This window comes from Myotis yumanensis, unplaced genomic scaffold, assembly GCF_028538775.1.
Source record: "Myotis yumanensis isolate MYYU_CA2020_CCGP unplaced genomic scaffold, mMyoYum1.0.hap1 SCAF_2, whole genome shotgun sequence".
Classification (NCBI taxonomy): domain Eukaryota; kingdom Metazoa; phylum Chordata; class Mammalia; order Chiroptera; family Vespertilionidae; genus Myotis; species Myotis yumanensis.
Genome location: NW_027223753.1, coordinates 35,921,664 through 35,940,185, shown reverse-complemented (window position 1 = coordinate 35,940,185; position 18,522 = coordinate 35,921,664). Strand labels below are relative to the sequence as shown.

General features: G+C 38.5%; 1 protein-coding gene across 6 annotated transcripts in view; it reads right to left on the bottom strand.

The window, feature by feature from the left end:
• OSBPL9 (oxysterol binding protein like 9) overlaps window positions 1-18,522 on the bottom strand; it is a 130,325-nt gene that overhangs the window by 74,186 nt on the left and 37,617 nt on the right. For all 6 annotated transcript variants that reach the window (XM_070405105.1, XM_070405109.1, XM_070405103.1 and 3 more), the window contains exon 3: window positions 14,700-14,778. In XM_070405105.1, the coding sequence (XP_070261206.1) occupies window positions 14,700-14,778 (79 nt within the window). The remainder of the gene's footprint in view (window positions 1-14,699; window positions 14,779-18,522) is intronic.

Genomic DNA, 18,522 nt, shown 5'->3' with positions numbered 1-18,522 from the left:
CACTTCTGCATTATAATCTTATAATATTCATAGTAAACAACCTTTCTGAAGGCCTCACTCTTTGTCCTCAGGAGATCTCTAAGGAATTCTGAGAGAGAGAGCATTAACTCCTTGCTTCTTTCTCTATATGTATTTAGCTGTCAGCCCTTAATATAATATCTTCACCTTTCTTTAGGAAAGCATATATTTCCAGACCAAGACTGCAGTATAAACTCAAACATAACCTCAGTAAATTCCACAAGCTTTAACTCTATCTTATAAAACAGCCTAGATCAAGTAAAATGTCATTGATTCAGCCCTCCCTTACAATTTAGGACTCATATTTGTAATAATTTATACCAAAGCACTATGCTTAAACCAATTCCCTAAGTACAAAGTGTAAATAACACTAAAACATTCTTAATGAAAATCATGCTAAAAATATTAGAACAATGTTAGTTTACTTCTAGTGTCTATAATAAAGCTAGAAAATTGCATCTCTTTCCAGATTGCCTGTAACTCAGATTTGCTTCCCTCTGTCCACCATGAACTAACCTGTCCATATTACTAACACTCAACTATACATTACACTTATAGCATGACCTTGATTTATCTCATTACCTAAAAGTGTAGATTCCTAAAAGGAAAGGACTTAATTTGTTCACGTTCAAAAGTTCTGCAAGATGGCTCAAAAGTTCACTTCAAATAGTCATTTTCTATACTCCTTAGTCTTTCCATTAAAAAATCAGAGTATACCTTGTGCAAGTCAGTTATTATTCTGTTTTTTGTTTTTAATACTCACCTGAGGATATTTTCTCCAATGATTTCCAGAGAGAAGGGAAGGAAAGGGAATATGGGGGGAAAGGGGAGAGAGAGAAAGAGAAACATTGACGAGACAGAGAGAGAGAGAGAGATCAATTGGCTGCCTCCTGCACATGCCCCCGGAACCTGCAATTGAGGTACATGCCCATGACCAGGAATTAAACCCCGACCATTTGGTCTGCATGCTGATACTCTAACCACTGAGCCCCAGCCAGGGCAGTTACTATTTTTTGAGCCCTGCTATTTGCCAGGCATCATGTTAAGTATTTAAATGCAATCTCTGTAATCTTACAACAATTCTAGAGGTCAGTATTGCCATTCTCATTTTACTGGTGACCCCTTGCTCCACAATTAGGCTTCTTAGGTAGACAGGACTTCCTCTGCAATGGAGGAATAAAATTGAGAAGATATGTTGGTTTGGTTTCCTTGACAACTTAGGTATGCTTTCTCAGCGGACATATTAAAAGAACTCTGCAGCCTTGGCCATGTAGCTCAGTTGGTTGGAGTGTCTCCTATACAACAAAAGGTTGCATGTTTGATTCTGGGTTAGGGCACATACCAAGATTGCGAGTTTGATCCCCAGTGGAGGAACATACAGGAGGCAACCAATTGGTGTTTCTCTCTCCCTAAAATCCATTAAAAAAAAAAAAAGAACTCTGCATTCAGAACAGGAATAAAATTAAATGGGCGGGGAGAGAAACATTGATTGGCTGCCCCCAACCCCACCTGCAAGTGCCCCCACCAGGGATCAAACCCACAACCCAGGCATGTGCCCCCACCAGGAATTGAACCAGTAACCCTTCAGTGCATGGAATGACGCCCCAACCAACTGAGCCACACTGGCCAGGGCAGGTTAACAGTATTTGACTGTCTGTCCTTTAAATCCCTATAAGGAACATTTCTGGGCCAGTCTTCCAAGCCTCCCTCACACTAAGTAACAGATTGCTCATCTCATGCTACATGCTATGACTCAATACCAGTCTCTTCTGACCAATGTCCCAATTCCCTTGCCTCCACTCGGTCCCTGCCAAGTGACAACTATCAACTTGGATACACTGAGCACAGGAGAAAGTGTGACAACCAAACCACATAATAGCATGAAAACATTAACTACTAAAAGAAGAAGTGTGCTGTACTGTTTAGAAGAAGAGAAAAGAGCAGTGAAGCCAGATCTAAGATACCAGTGTGACTGATATCAGTGTGAAAAAAGAAGTCAGTGTGACTAAAGGTTAACAAGAGACAAAAACATGAACAAGTATCACCATGCAATGGAAATAGCATGGGTTTGAATCCAGGCTTGGCCACTTCTTTTTTTAAAAAAATATATTTTATTTATTTATTTATTAAATATATTTTATTGATTTTTTACAGAGAGGAAGGGAGAGGGATAGAGAGTTAGAAACATCAATGAGAGAGAAACATCGATCAGCTGCCTCCTGCACACCCCCAACTGGGGATATGCCCGCAACCAAGGTACATGCCCTTGACCGGAATAGAACCTGGGATCCTTCAGTCCGCAGGCCGACGCTCTATCCACTGAGCCAAACCAGTTAGGGCTTGGCCACTTCTTACGCATGTTACCTTGGGTTAAAAACTCCTCCCTACCTCAGTTTCATCTATTAAAACAGAAATAAAAATACCTATCTCATAAGATATGTGGGGTACATATAAGGATTACGGTGCCTAACACACTAATAGCACCTTCAGTAAGTATTTGCTTCCTCTTCATCCTACTTCCTTCTTCTATTCATCAGATGCTCCCTTCTGATAATAATGACCTCTCCAGAAAGATTTCCAATCATATATATATATATATATATATATATATATATATCCCATTCATACCCATCCCCACTCAACTTAAAGCACCCATATGCAAGGACTCAAATCAAATCTCTTTTATATGATCCTCTGATTCCCCCCACTAGGCAGTCACCCAAAGCAGTAGTCCTCATTAAAGCCAGCAACACAACGAAGAGTCAGCTTCTTTATAGATTATCTGAATTTGAATTCTTTTTTTCCTGGGTCCTCCAAATTTAATATTAAGAAAATGTAATGATGAAACACAACTTGGATTTACATACTGGACCAATGTGTTCCAATTGTGGAACACATTGACTAAAGCATCATGATCATGAGGATAAATGTTCACAGACTGAATGTAGAATTAATGACGGAGGCTGAAAAGACAAAGATTATGTTGGCCAAACTGAGCATTTTCTTAGAAAACTCACTAGCTAATCAGCCGCCTAAAAGTAAAAATAAGGGGGAATGCAATCTAAGCATTACCAGAAGATAGAGCTTTAACTCAGGTGTATTTAACCTGGCTGGGATCAGAGAACTACTTGAAATTGAACAACCAGGAAGACTCCTCTAGAATAATGATTTTCAAAATGTGAGATCCTTGAGGACAGGCACTTTGTTTTGCTCACTACTTTATACTCATAAACTAACCTAATGACTGGCAAAAACAAGCAATTAAATATTTATTGGCAATAGGAAGGAAGGAAGGAAGGGAGGGAGGGAGGGAGGGAGGAAGGAAGGAAAGGAGGGAGGGAGGGAGGGAGAGAAGGGAAGGGAAGGGAAGGGAAGGGAAGGGAAGGGAAGGGAAGGGAAGGGAAGGGAGAAAACAAATGTAATAAAAAAGTACACCTTTATCAGCAATGGGACACTCAGACTTTGGTCCATAAGAGTTCGGTTCATTGTCTATATATTAACTTTTTATTTTTTAAGGAAAAGTAATAAAATGTATGAATACATCTTATGAATAAATATTACATCTAAAAGGCACACAGTCTACCTTCATGAATATTTTCAGGTATACATGATACTCTAAAGTAGAGAGGTACTTTTCTTTATATATGTTAATTTACTCTTCACACTAACATCCATCAAGAAATGTGCTTCCAAATTGGGTAAAAAGATTACTTAACAATATGTATTAGCAATTTCTCAAATGGTAGGGTAAATGAATGAGTCTAAGACTATTCTCTATTCTCTTTCAAAAAGGATATGCGAAAAAAATGATTAGCATACACACCAACAATAACAAAAATAGGCAAAGAAATGAACAAGTCAGCAAACAAGAAAAAAGCACATTAAATACATTTTTGAGGAGAAGGGGCATTGGGTTGGCATCCTTTCAAAATTAAAATACTAAGTGCCTAGGAGGGGTGTGAAGCAGAGGAGAGTAGAAATCAACAATCTCTTGAAAGCAACTGGGGAAGATTGTTTCAGAAATATTATTTTTTTAAAAAATAACCTGTATAACACAGATGAATGGTTAAATATAATTATTCATCAAATGAAATATTATGAAACTATTAAAAATCTTAGCACATTTAGTGTTATGGGGAAATGTTCATGACAATGTTTTAAATTGAAAATCTGAAAACTTTATTTAAATAAAATGGCTCAATTATTAAAAATACACACACACAACTGATGGATCAGAAAGAAATCCACAAATATGTTACAAATAATTATCTTTAGGTAGCAGGATTTGAGTGATTATTAGTATTATCTTTACTACTATAATACTCTATATTTTCTCAAATTCTACTAAGCAGGTATTAATTTTTCTACTTAGAAATTATAGAGAAGGGAATGGTAGGATAAAAACATAAATTACTAATAAAAAACATAAAATTAAAATCCACTCTAATCCTAGCTACTCACTAAGCCAAAAAGTCCATACTTGGTTAAACTTGGGAAAATTATAATTTCAAATGTTCAGGGAGCAAGTTAGGAAGAAGAAAGACATACTAGTGATAACCAATACTCCTACAATACAACATACCCCAATATATGAATTCAGTGGCATTTCCCCACTTAACACCTACTGAAATTATAGCAGCTATTTAGAGAATTAGTTATAGCTAATTATACTTCCCTTACATGAAGTCTAAATGGTTATTTTATTTTTATTTAAGAAGTTATCACATAAAAATAAAAAATACAAAACTGCAGAGGGAAAATTTTTTAAGTCAATAATCAACATAAGATAATGGAATATTTTAAACTAATGATAATGCTGAAATGGTTGTTTTTAAAACAGAAGACACAAGCAGGCAACCATGGGTTAGTCTAATGACGTACTGCCTATTGTTCTAAATGATTAATGATGCAGATGTGCCATGCTGAGTTGATTCATGTTAATGCAGTAGGGCAATGCTGCCCTAATATACTTGATCAATATAACCTTTCTGAATTAAATACTTTCCTTCACCACTGGGCTGATTTGTAGTAATTCTACATTTTAATAAATGAGCAAGCTCTAATGGACTGAGTTGAAAAGGTCAGCTATCAGACCAACCCAAGATGCCCTCTAATAAGACTTCTACAGTTCCCGGAGAGTCTTTTAATTTAAACATTTTTTAATGCTTAAAATGTTGTATTTTGTGTTATGCAACTTTTATTGATTTAAAAGTATATCAAATAAATTTGCAAACAAATTTCATACTTGAAATCATTTTGGAGAACATACTGCTTAAATGATGTCTTCAGTCAAGTCCTTTGAAAGTGAAGGTTTGTTTTATGAAGAACTAATTGCATACTTATCCTTAATTTTCATCTTTAAAAAATTTAGATTTTTCACACAACAGGTTTGCTTAAGGGCAAGACACCCTTTCTAGACAAGTAAGGACATAGTATCAGACAATCTCAGATCAAGGCCAGGTCACTTGACTCTGTGTCTCACTTCTGTCATATATAAATTGGGAGTAATTCCATCTAATATGTAAGTTGTTATGAGAGTAGAGTGGAATAATATCTTGATGTAGACCAATGGTTCTCAAACTTTAGAGTGCATCAGAAATACTAAAGAGGGCCCATTCCCAAAGTTTCTGAGTCAACAAGTCTGGGTTAGAGATTCTTTCTAACAAGTTCCCAGGTGATGCTGATCCTACTGGGTTGGGACCACACTTCAAAGATACGGATCTAGACAGATCTGGGCAATAATCCACTAATCCTGGGTGCTTTGCTTCTCTGAACCTCAGTTTCTCTATTCTAAAACTAGAAATAAAACCACCTCATTGTTGTGGAGTTTAATCTGGAGATTCAACACATCCATACTCAAACTCCCATTCACACACCAAAAATCTGTATTTCTGGCTTCACTTGAAAAACTTGACAATCTGGCAACATTGGACAAGCATTACCGAAAACCTAAACTGTCTGGAACTAAGTAGCAGCTGCCTTTTCAAACAGGGCATGGGCTCTCCAAATTGCTAGAGTCTTTATTCAGCTTTACTCTTCACTCATTTACTAGCCCTTAGGCATTCAAATTTTCAACTTCTGGTTCCCCTACCAGCAATATCCTGACAACCACAAAGCTCCTCTCCAGCCCAGATTCAGATCCAATTGCCATCACCATCTACATTTGTGTGTCCCACAGACACCTCAAACATAAGAGGTCCCTCACCACCTCTGTTCTCCTGGATTTTCTATTTCAGATGTTGACAACATCCAAGGAGTAAGCCAACACAAAATGGTCATCTTCACTACTCTCATTCTCTCACCTCCAATTTCCAAGCGATCACTAGATTTACCTCCTAAAACTCTCAAGTCTATTTCCTCTTCTCCTGTTCCATTACCACTGCTTTCATCCTTTCAGGGCCTTATTAACAATCACAGCTATTTATCTAAAACTCAGGTCTGTCTCTGTTCTGCTTAAAATCCTGCTTTACTGGCTTCTAACTGACCTCAGGATAAAAATATAATCTTTTTATATCAGTTACATCTGATGCCTCTGCGTATCTTTACAGACTCATTTCCCGCCCCCCCCCCCCCCCCATTGTTCTAATAGTACCAAACATTCATAGTTAGTGAACACACTGGCAGGGTCATATTTCCATCCCTCTGCACATGCTACAACACACCTCCACCTGACAAACTTCAGTTCAATCTTCAGAACTCTATCAGATAGAAGAGGTAATGAGGGAGAGAGGGGAGACAGCGCCTGGTGACAGGAAACTTTTAATTTTTACATTCTATACTTCTGAACAACTTGAAATTTTAAGAGCTAGTATGATTTTTAATTTTATTTTTAAAATTACTTGGAAACAAGAAAAACTCTATTCTTTTGTGAAGCACTGCGTGTCTGACTCTCCATTATATTTAGTGCCCTATACATATTTCTACTTCTACATCAATTTCACATTACAATTATTTCCTTACATGCTCCTTGACATCATGGTCTATTCTTATTTACCTGTATACCTAGGTTCTGAACACATACTACACACACAATAAATGTTTGAATTCAACAGCCAGACAATACCAAAGCTGCTTTCCACTCAATGTCTAATGAATCTATATATGCAAACAACTTTGGCTGACTGATAGGAAAAGGGATCATTTTTGCCCTCGCTCAAAAGAAAAAAGAGCCAGTTCATAAAGATAATTTGGCAAGTATTTTCTTTTTAATATTTCTTAAAAATGATAGAATAAAGTTGTAGTTTTCAAACTTTTTTAAACGTCTAAGATGCTAGAATTGCAAATTCAATTATAGCCTATTCAAAACTGAAGTTAACTTAAATTGACTTTGTTTTGAGAATTTCATGGCATCTTTTAAAAATTGGAGACATCAAGTTATCAGAACTTGGAATCATTGTAATGACAAATTGTCCATTATTTCAAGGAAGTTTGTTTTATTCCTGGCACCAATCCTCTTTATTATAAATAAATGATGTTTCAGGATACAGGCTACGTAAGGCAGCTAGAGATTTAAACCAAAATGGAAATGAAGGGGATGGGTAACAATCTACCTACATACATTTCCATACACTTGTTCTTCTTTCTCATTACTATGGATGAACTGTCCATGCTCCTAGTCCAGTGATGGCAAACCTTTTGAGTTCGGCGTGTCAGCATTTTGAAAAACCCTAACTTAACTCTGGTGCCGTCTCACATATAGAAATTTTTTGATATTTGCAACCATAGTAAAACAAAGACTTATATTTTTGATATTTATTTTATATATTTAACTGAAGAAAATTTAACAAAGAAAAATCAACCACAAAAATGAGTTTGCGTGTCACCTCTGACACGCGTGTCATAGGTTCGCCATCACTGTCCTAGTCAGAGGCAATGCCTCACCTCCTCTCCTGCCTTCTTAAGGACACTGATCCAACAATTCACCCCTCTCTTGCATCAATTTTTTCTTTTTATTGAATCACTGTCAGTAGCATAAAAAGATACTATTATTCCTCTTACCTTAAAAAACAAACAAAAAACTCCCTTGTTCTCATCCCCACTCCAGCTGCTGCTGAATTTCCCACCTTCCCTTTACAGAAGAACTTAAAAACACTGTCTATATTCCTACCTTCACACTGTTCTTCTCAAGGTCAATGGACTATTAATGGACTGTTAACAATTAATGGACTGTTAATTGTTAAATCCTGCAATAATTTTCAGCCCTCAATTTACTTGATCATCAGGAGCATCTGACACAGTTGTTGGTGCCTCTTTCCTCCTAGAAACACTTTCTCTTGGCTTCCAGGTGCCACATTCACCTGGTTTTCCTCCTCCATTTGGTGGCTTCTTTTCCATCTCTGGCTGTTCTGCCTCATCTCTGTGCCCTCTAAACAAATATTGGAGTGCTCCAGTGCTCATTACTTTTCTCTTTTCTCTACCTTTACTCTCAAATTCTCATGACTTTAAATACCATCTGTATGCCAAAGACTTCCAAATTTATTTCTCCAGCGTGAACTTTTCCCCTGAACTCAGCACCTCACCTGTATACTTGACATCTCCATCTGGAAGTTTGATAGGCATCAAAAATTTGTTTTTAAGCATGTACAAGGCTAAGATCTTGATGCTCACATCCCCTGCCAACTCTAACCCCCGCCCCCCGAACTAATTCCTCTTGCAATCTTCACCATTTCCATTAATGACAACTCCATTGTTGTTGCTCAAGTCAAAATTTTGGTGTCAACCTAGACTCCTCCTATCTTTCTCTCACATGTATATACAGTTCAACCTTCAAATTTAATATAACATGCAACTATTACCTAGCAATATAAAAGGAACAAACTACCAATACACACAACATGGATGAATCTTAAAAGCATTATACTGAGCTAAAATAAAGCCTGACCAAAGAGAATACATACTGTGTGATTCCATTTATGTGACACTCTCCAGAAGAAAAATCTAATGTCTATTTAAAGTAGATCAGTAGTTGACTGGGACCAGGGGCTGGCAGTGGTGACTGACTCAAAGAATAAAGGAATCTTGTGGATGACAAAAATGTTCTGTATCTTGATTGTGCTAGCAGTTACATGGGCAAATAAATTTGTCAATACTCATTGAACTGTATAATGTTTATATTTTACTAGAGGCCTGATGCACGAAATTCGTGCAAGGGGCTCAGCCCTTGCAGCCATGGCAGCTTGCCTTGGCCCTCGCAGACTTTCATCCAGAAGGTCGTCTGGAAGGATGTCCGAAGGTCGTTCAGCTGTCTGGTTTAATTAGCATATTACCCTTTTATTATTATAGATTGTATGTTAATACCTCAATAAAGTTGATTAAACATACATATACAATTTGACATCTTCTCACTACCTCCCCTTTCCCAAGGATACCATGAAAGCCACCATCATCTCTCTTCTGGACTACAAAAGCCTCCTAATTAGTTTCTCTGCTTCTGTCCCTGCCTCCTGCATTTTATTCTCAACACAGTGGCCAGAGTAATCCCATATAATGAGAGAGAAACATGCAAATTAACTGTTCCTCCGCTATGCTCAAGCCACGCCCACAAGCCACACCCACCAGTAAATCCAAGTGACTATGCAAATTATTGGACAAAGATGGCGGTTAATTTGCATACGCAGGTGTCAAGCGCCTCAGGAGGCAACGGTGGCCAGCCACGGGCTCCTGGGACCTTTGCAGGTCCTGGGAGGCGAGGCCGTAGCCACGCCCGCAGGCTCCAGGGACCTTGCCAGCGGAGAACGGGAGGTTTGGAGGACATGGCAGAGCAGGAGACTGCTGGACATAGAGCAGAGCGAGAGGGCGGCTGGAGGGTGCAGCTCCCTCTGTCACCCCAGCTTCCTCATCACAGCTGTGGAAACTGACAGCAGGGAGGAGGAAGTCCCACCCCCACAAAATCAGCCATTGGTCAGACAGCTCTCAGCAGCCTGATAGCCAGGACTCTCATTCACCTGCATCTCAGACCGAGACAGCAGGGAGGTGGGACTATGTCAAAAGATGCCGGCATTATTGACAGAAAGTGTCTGCAGATCAGCATGCGTGTGATCTTGAAAGAAGGTGGCGCCTGCGACAGGATGTATCTGAACACCAGCTACTGGAAAAACACCGGTGTTATCGACAGAAAATGTCTAAAGACCAACGTGCCTTTGAAGTTGGAAGAAGGCAGTGGCAACGACAGAATATGTTGAGAGAACAGTCATCAACAAGTACTACCAATACCGGTAGGAACTGCCTTCTCAGCGAAAATGGAGTACATGACGATGCAATACTCAAACATAGTTGTGGTGGAATGACTGTTCGATGTGAATTTTGCCTATCATTAAATTTCTCTGATGAAAAACCATCCGATGGGAAATTTACTCGATGTTGTAGCAAAGGGAAAATCTGTCCAAATGATATACATTTTCCAGATTACCCGGCATATTTGAAAAGATTAATGACAAACGAAGATCTGACAGTAAAAATTTCATGGAAAATATTCGTTCCATAAATAGTTCTTTTGCTTTTGCTTCCATGGGTGAAAATATTGCATCGCCATCAGGATACAGGCCATACTGTTTTAGAATACACGGACAAGTTTATCATCGTACTGGAACTTTACATCCTTTGGATGGTATTTCTTGGAAGTTTGCTCAACTCTATATTTGGGATACAGCCGAAGCTACAAGTAAAAGATTAGCAATGCCAGAAAACCAGGGCTGCTCAGAAAGACTCATGATCAACATCAACAACCTCATGCATGAAATAAGTGAATTAACAAAATCGTACAAGATGCTACATGAGGTAGAAAAGGAAGCCCAATCTGAAGCAGCAGCAAAAGGTATTGCTCCCACAGAAGTAACAATGGCAATTAAATAGGATCGCAACAGTGACCCAGGTAGATATAATTCTCCCCGTGTAACCGAGGTTGCTGTCATATTCAGAAACGAAGATGGAGAACCTCCTTTTGAAAGGGGCTTGCTCATTCACTGTAAACCAGATCCCAATAATCCAAATGCCACTAAAATGAAACAAATCAATATCCTGTTTCCTACATTAGATGCAATGACATATCTTATTCTTTTTCCACATGGTGAAAAAGGCTGGGGAACAGATATTGCATTAAGATTCAGAGACAACAGTGTAATCGACAATAGTACTAGACAAAATGTAAGGACACAAGTCACACAAATGCAGTATTATGGATTTCATCTCTCTGTGCAGGACATGTTCAATCCTATTTTAAATGCAGGAAAATTAAATCAATAGTCTATCATGGATTCGTATTCAAAAATGGAGGCAAATAGGATAAATTTCATCAAAGCAAACCAATCTAAGTTGAGAGTTGAAAAATATAGTGGTTTGATGGATTATCTCAAATCTAGATCTGAAAATGACAATGTGCCAATTGGTAAAATGATAATACTTCCATCATCGCCAAAACCGGTTTGGTTCAGTGGATAGAGCATCGGCCTGCGGACTGAAAGGTCCCAGGTTCGATTCCGGTCAAGGGCTTGTTACCTGGGTTGCGGGCACATCCCCAGTGGGAGATGTGCAGGAGGAGGCTGATCGATGTTTCTCTCTCATCGATGTTTCTAACTCTCTATCTCTCTCCCTTCCTCTCTGTAAAAAATCAATAAAATATATTAAAAAAAAATACTTCCATCATCTTCTGAGGGTAGTCCCAGAAATATGCAGCAGCGATATCAGGATGCTATGGCAATTGTAATGAGGTATGGCAAGCCCGATTTATTCGTGACTATGACATGCAACCCCAAATGGGCAGATATTGCAAACAATTTACAACGCTGGCAAAAAGTTGAAAACAGACCTGACTTGGTAGCCAGAGTTTTTAATATGAAGCTGAATGCTCTTTTAAATGATATCTGTAAATTCCATTTATTTGGCAAAGTAATAGCTTAAATTTATATCATTGAATTTCAGAAATACAGACTGCCTCACGCTCACATATTACTGATATTAGATAGTGAGTCCAAATTACGTTCCTCTAATTAATTCCCTTTCAATGTGCACGAATTTCGTGCACCGGGCTACTAGTACTGTTAAAATAAATCACATCATGTCACTCCTCTGATCAAAATCCTCTCATGGTATCTCATCTCAATAAAATTCAATGTCCTTTCAGTGGCATATAAGAGGCCTCACATGACCAGGCTCCCTATAGTCTCAGATCTCACCTCCCACTACCCTCCCCTATGGTTATTTACACTTCAACCAGAGCTGGCCTTCTTGCAGTCCTTCAAATATGGCAGACACAAACTTTGGCACTTACTGTTCCCTCTGCCTGGAATGATGTATTCCCCATCCCCACCCCCAGCAAAGCCCCTTATAGCTTGCTCTCTCACTTCCTTCAGCTCTTTCACTGAAAGGCACCACCCCAGTGAGTCATTTCCTAGCCACTCTAAAATTCCAACACTCCCTCCACAACACATACACACACATAGCAACCTCACTTCTATTTCATGTTCTCCCTTTCTGCTTTATTTTTTTCTCTCCAGGACTCAGCATTCTCTTATTTACTTATACTTTACTAACTTATCTTGTTTATTAGCTTTCTCCTCTACCAGAATGGATTACTCCAGTGGGCATCTGTTTTGTTCATTACAGTACCCCCAGAACTTAGAATGTCTAAAATAGATGTTGAATAAATGAATATAAACAAATTCTAGCTTTCACTTTAACAAAAACAGAGTTTGTTTTATAGATGCATCAACTGATATTTCATTTTGCTTTAAAAAATTCTGGTATATTAAATAAAAAGTTCAACACATTTAAACATATGCTAATGTAAAACTTGCTTTCAATTCTCATCAAGAATATAAGATTTATCAGACAATAAGAACTTTTTATTAAATTTTCAAAGAATTTCTTATGAGTAAGAACTTATGAATGTGAAATAATTCGTTTTAGATATATATAGAGAGTCTTATTGAGTTCTTTAAAAAGCTAGATAATCTCATGCTGCCTGAGACTTCCATTACTATTTCACTAGAAAAGAAACAAATAAGTCTGATGGTCTCAGAAATAAGAACCCATTTAAAAAACACATATAACTCTTATTTATCCTTGTCATTTAAATAATGCATTAAAAGAATTGCTTGTCTTACAAGCAGGCCACATAAATCTGGGAGTGTTAAAGGGGAGATGAGTTTAACATAAATAATTTAAAAGTAAATCAGAAGGTAGAGGTTCCTTTGCTCTAGAGGTCTGAGTCTCCTCTCCATTAACCGGGCAAACAATACAGTTTCTGGATGTCCACAGAAGGTGTCTCCTTAGCAACTGCAGAGGAGAGAATTCCATACTGCAGCCTTCACCTGCATCAGCAGCTATGACTGGAAACGCATTCAAGTATTCAACTTCATTCAAAAAAAAAAGAAAGTTCCAGTATGTGGACATCATCTGCTTTAATTTGTAAGCAGCGTTACATATTTAACCTAAAAATAAAGGCCTTGGGCTTTTATAACAAGATTTTAAATGTGTTAAAAAATGTTATGAAAATTTCAGGAGAGCATCATTAGGTAAGCAGCTCTGAATAAAGAATATGACCAAACAGTAAATATTTTTAAGAGTGCTTTTCTTAAAAGCATTAGAGATATCACTTTTGAATACACTGGTTTGTCTTTACTGTATATAAGTTGCATCTTTCATTTCTAGGTGTTAATCTCTTAAACAAGACAATGAAGAAAAATAACTGCAGTTTAATACCTTAGCATAGAAGGACAAAAGCTGTCTGAACATCAGATAACATCTGATCACTGTGAACCTTCATAACCAAAACATTTTTAAGCTGTAAATTTAACATTTATTTATCTTGATATATCATCTATTACAATGCATTGTCATTTGTAGTTCAAAGAAAGTGCTAACATCTCCAAATCTCATTTCTAAGTTTCTTGGACTGCTTTGAACGTAAAATAGAGGTTATTCTGGATTGAATAACAAAAACATTAGTAATGAAGCTAATAGACACTCTTACTATATGAGAGATACATTAGGACAGGATCATAACAATCTATTTTTATTTGCTGGTTTAGAGTTTTCAAAGCAAGATGAAATGAGAATGATCATACAATACCTTACCCTTTCTACCGGTGAGCCATAGCATGCAATGCCGAAACATAGCAGTGGCAGATGGCATTGGTGTTATTAACTATAAAAAGAATAATAGCAGAGAAATGACGGCTGGCAGACAAGACACAGAAATGCAGGTGAAATGAGCGCAAACTTGTAGTTCTTGAAGCAAAGCAAAACCTTTAAACCAAAGGTTGCTAGTAGCTTCAACTTAATCTACATTTTGAGTTTTACACGGACAAAAACTGCAACCTTCACAATCAGTCTTTAGATTCTTCATGCAGAAGCAGAACCATACTTCTCGATAAAGAAAATCAGCAACCTTGTGTAAACACAAGCCAGCAGCAGCAGCAGCAGCCCATTACTCTCTCCTTTCACTGATTTTTATCCTTTAAAATTTTAATCTCCAATTGCAGCCAGATCCAGTCGTTTCAAATAGATCTGTATCCACTGCAGAGACAAATCCCTCCCTAACCTGCAGCACCTCTTCATCCAGAACGTTCCTGTTTGCTCATTCATGCAGATCAATTGCAAAACCTCATTCGGCAAATAACCCAAAAGAAAATGAAAGAAGCAGTTGGGACTATGAAGAGAAAGAATCTCTTCTTTCAGCTCACCCTGGAAATGGAAGGTTTTCTGATCAACAGTTATTGTGAAGGTGCTGTCGTCCTCATCGTCTATACCAATCACAGCTCCCTGTGAAACAAAGAGCAAAATCCCAATAAGGCAAACAATGACATCAGCAATATTCACTGCTACAGCCCAGGAATGCTCACTGCACCGACGAAGACACTGGAAGCAAACTAGACACAGAAAAGGGGAATCTGAGGCTCTAGTTTTGCTTAAGGTGGAAGAACTAAAGGAGAGGGGGGTACTTTCTATCCTTGCTTAAAGGGCATGGAAGTGATGGGAGGGAGAGGGATCAAACACAGAATCTGAGTCAAGGACCTGTGTGTAAGAGCCACTCACAACCTTTCTGAGCTTTACCAGTAGATTACTCTCTAAAATGGAAGTCAAAAACCTCCTCCTCACCAGGTTTTTGTGAGGCTCAAACAGCGCAGATGGCTCTTCATCAGGATGCTTCTGTTATACTTGTTAGTGCAGAAATGCCAGGTGACACTTGCTTCAAAACACTGTCCCAATCACTTCTTCCAGGTGCTCCCATAGCTACTATTAATGGTTCTGCTTTCCACTTTTCACATTACACTGTGATTATCTGTTTATCAGATGTCTGCCTCCTCCCACTAAACTGATATGAGATCTTAGAAGTCAAAAACTATTTTATTTATTTTGATACATAACACTCAAATACACACTCAGCATATGTTTTCTAAATAAAAACATGAACATCTCTCCAAAAGAGGGAGGAGGAGGGGATTGTATTTATAAATTGTTTCAGGAAGAATAAGTTTTAAACTTTAATTTTTTTTATATTCAACTACATACATCCTATTAAGAAAAGAGGGATTAAGGGAAGTGACAGGAAGCTATGCTTTGGTTGGTGTCCTTAAGAAAGAAATAGTGTCTTCAATATTCCAGAGAGAAAAGCTAGAGAACATGGGATAGGATAAAATGCCCCAGATTGATGACAAAAGAACAATGTGCCATAGCCAAAACCAGGACCTTGAAAATGGGGGTTGAAAAGATGCAAATGGCCAAAATAACCTAATCCCATGAGAAAAGGCTACTCCTATCCCAGGAGGATTAGGTAACAGAGCCAAATATTTATTCAGCCTTCTCAGAGGCTTTCTAGATGAACCCCAATTCTATCCAAATCCCATCAATTTGAATTATCTTAGTTATTCCTCAGTTTCAGATTGAATAGGGATTTTTATCCCCATTTTCAGATAAGGAAACTGTCTCCAGAGAGCATAATGATTTAACAAAGATCATACAAAGAGTTAACGGCAGAGCCAGAACCACTGGCATGGTGCCTACCTACTTATTCCATGACAGAAAATACAGACACACCTCAATGAGAAAGCATGTATGGGAGCAGCTCGTTCTGGTTAACTTAATTTTGTGGTTAATTGAGTTAACCTTCTAATTTATGATGTACCAAATATTTGCTGAGTCATAACTAAATACAAAAATATGTGCTAAATACAGCTCTTGAATATATAATAGTAGTCCCTGCCCTCAAGGCACTTATAGTCCAGTAGAGGAGATCAAACATGCAAAGAGGTGACTACAATACAAGGCAAAAAGGAATCTCTACACAGATGAGCTTTGAAAACATGCTAAGCAAAAGAAGCTAGTCACAAGGGCCCACATGTATGATTTCACTGATAGCAATCAGGCAAATTCATAGTGCTGGGGAGATGGGAGGAGGTACGGTAAAAAGGGAATGGGTTTCTTTATAGGGTTTTGGAAACATTCTAAATTTGATTGTAGTGGTCTGCACAACTCTGTGAGTATACTACAAACATTAATGGTATATTTTAAATGGGTGAGTTGTATGGTATGTGAATTATATCTGAACAGAGTTGTTATAACTCACCCCAATCTAGGTCCCTTAACATAAATTCACTAGTTTCCTGGTCAACTCAAATAGAAACCACTAGGTTCTATTCATTCCATCACCACAAATTGTGCTCATTCCACCTCTCGAACTATAATTTCAAATTCGCCAACTCTTCCCCATCTGATGAATTGCTAATTCAGGCTCTCATCACTTCTTGCTTGACTAGAGGCCCAATGCATGAAAATTCATGCAAGAGTAGGCCTTCCTTCCCCCCCCACCCCCCCCACCCCCCCCACCCCCCCCACCTCCCTCCCCCCACCCCCTCCTCTCCCACCCCTCCCCCCCACCCCCCTCACCCTCCCCCCCCCCTAACAGCACCAGCTTCCCTCTGGCACCCCAGACCCGGGCTGCTTCCCTCCGGCCCCAGCTTCGTCAGGAAGGATGTCCAGAAGGACGTCCGGTCTAATTAGCACACTACCCTTTTATTATGATAGATAAGGCAATCTGTCTGCCTTCAGTCTGGCCACATTTTAGTCCACAGTCCTCCTTATCACCAGAGTAATATTTCTAAAACACAGACTCTTATAGGAGATCCAGATGTTTAAAGCCTTCCTTGCAACCTAGCCAGTTTGGTTCAGTGGAGGGAGTATTGGCCTGAAGACTGAAGAGTCCTGGGTTCGATCCCGGTCAAGGGCATGTGCAGGAGGCAACCAATAGATGTGTTTCTCTCACATCGATGTTTTTCTGTCTCTCCCCTTCCCTTTAACTCTCTAAAAAAATCAATGGGAGAAAATATCCTCAGGTGAGGATTAACAAAAAAAAATTTTTTAATTTAAAGCCTTCCTTGCCTCTCCATGAACTATTACATAAAGTCAACATTTCTTCATAATGCCATTTAGACTGTTCAAGGTTGGCCCAACTAACCTTGCCATTGTCATACCCAGCCCCTTCCCTCTTCATCTCACAGAGATTCTATATGTACTAAGTCAGCCTAAACATTTCTTTCACACGCTAAATAAAAACACCAGGCAGTTTCACTTATATTCTTCCTCAAGCTCACTTCCCCACTATTGGTTAAACAAAAGCACAACCCCAAGCTACCATTAAGTTTCGCAATGTTTTTAAAGAGGAGCTTTTTGAAAATAGACCTTGCCTTAACCTTTCATCCACTGTTGCAATCTAGTTTCCTTCCCCATCCGGGTAACAAACTGTGCTCTCACAGGTCTCCAATGAGCCCACTACTCTAGCTTTGTCACACAGCACCACTCCGAAGCATTATTGCTGCTGCTGACCACTTCTTTCTTGAAACTCCTTCCATGGCTCTTAATTACCTAAGCTGTGCTTCAGAAACATTTCTACCTAAGTACCTGTGACAACCTAGTTGGAAGAAAGCATCTTTTCTGGTCCATTACACTTTTCCCCTCCTCTATCCAAATGCTTCTTTGAAGACTTTGGAATGGAGCTAGCTATCTCCTGCTCCAATCAGGTCTTGCCATTACCCTGAGCTTTCTTCAATGTACAGATGCTCAATTCATCTGGCATTCTGGCTTCTTCATTTAAACTTCACTGCCATTCTCCTTCAGTCACTCACTCCTCATGTCACAGTACCGTAGACCTGAACTATCCAATACGTCAGCCATCAGTCACATGTGGGTATTTAATTTTTAATTATAATTAATAAGTAAAATTTTAAAGTAAATTCCTCAGTCATACTAGTCATATTTCCAAATGTTCCAGTAGCTATGGAACAAGCCAGTGCAGATACAGAATACTTGAATGATTGCAGAAAGTTGTCCTGAACAGCACTGCCCTAGACTTGGCATCACAGAGAACTGAAGTACAGTGAAGAGTTGACACTGCCAGTTACTGGACATTTTCAATGAGCCAGGCACTATGATAAGCATTTTACATATACTATATTATTTGAAAACAAATTTATCTTGAAAGATAACATATACAAAAATCCTAACTGTACA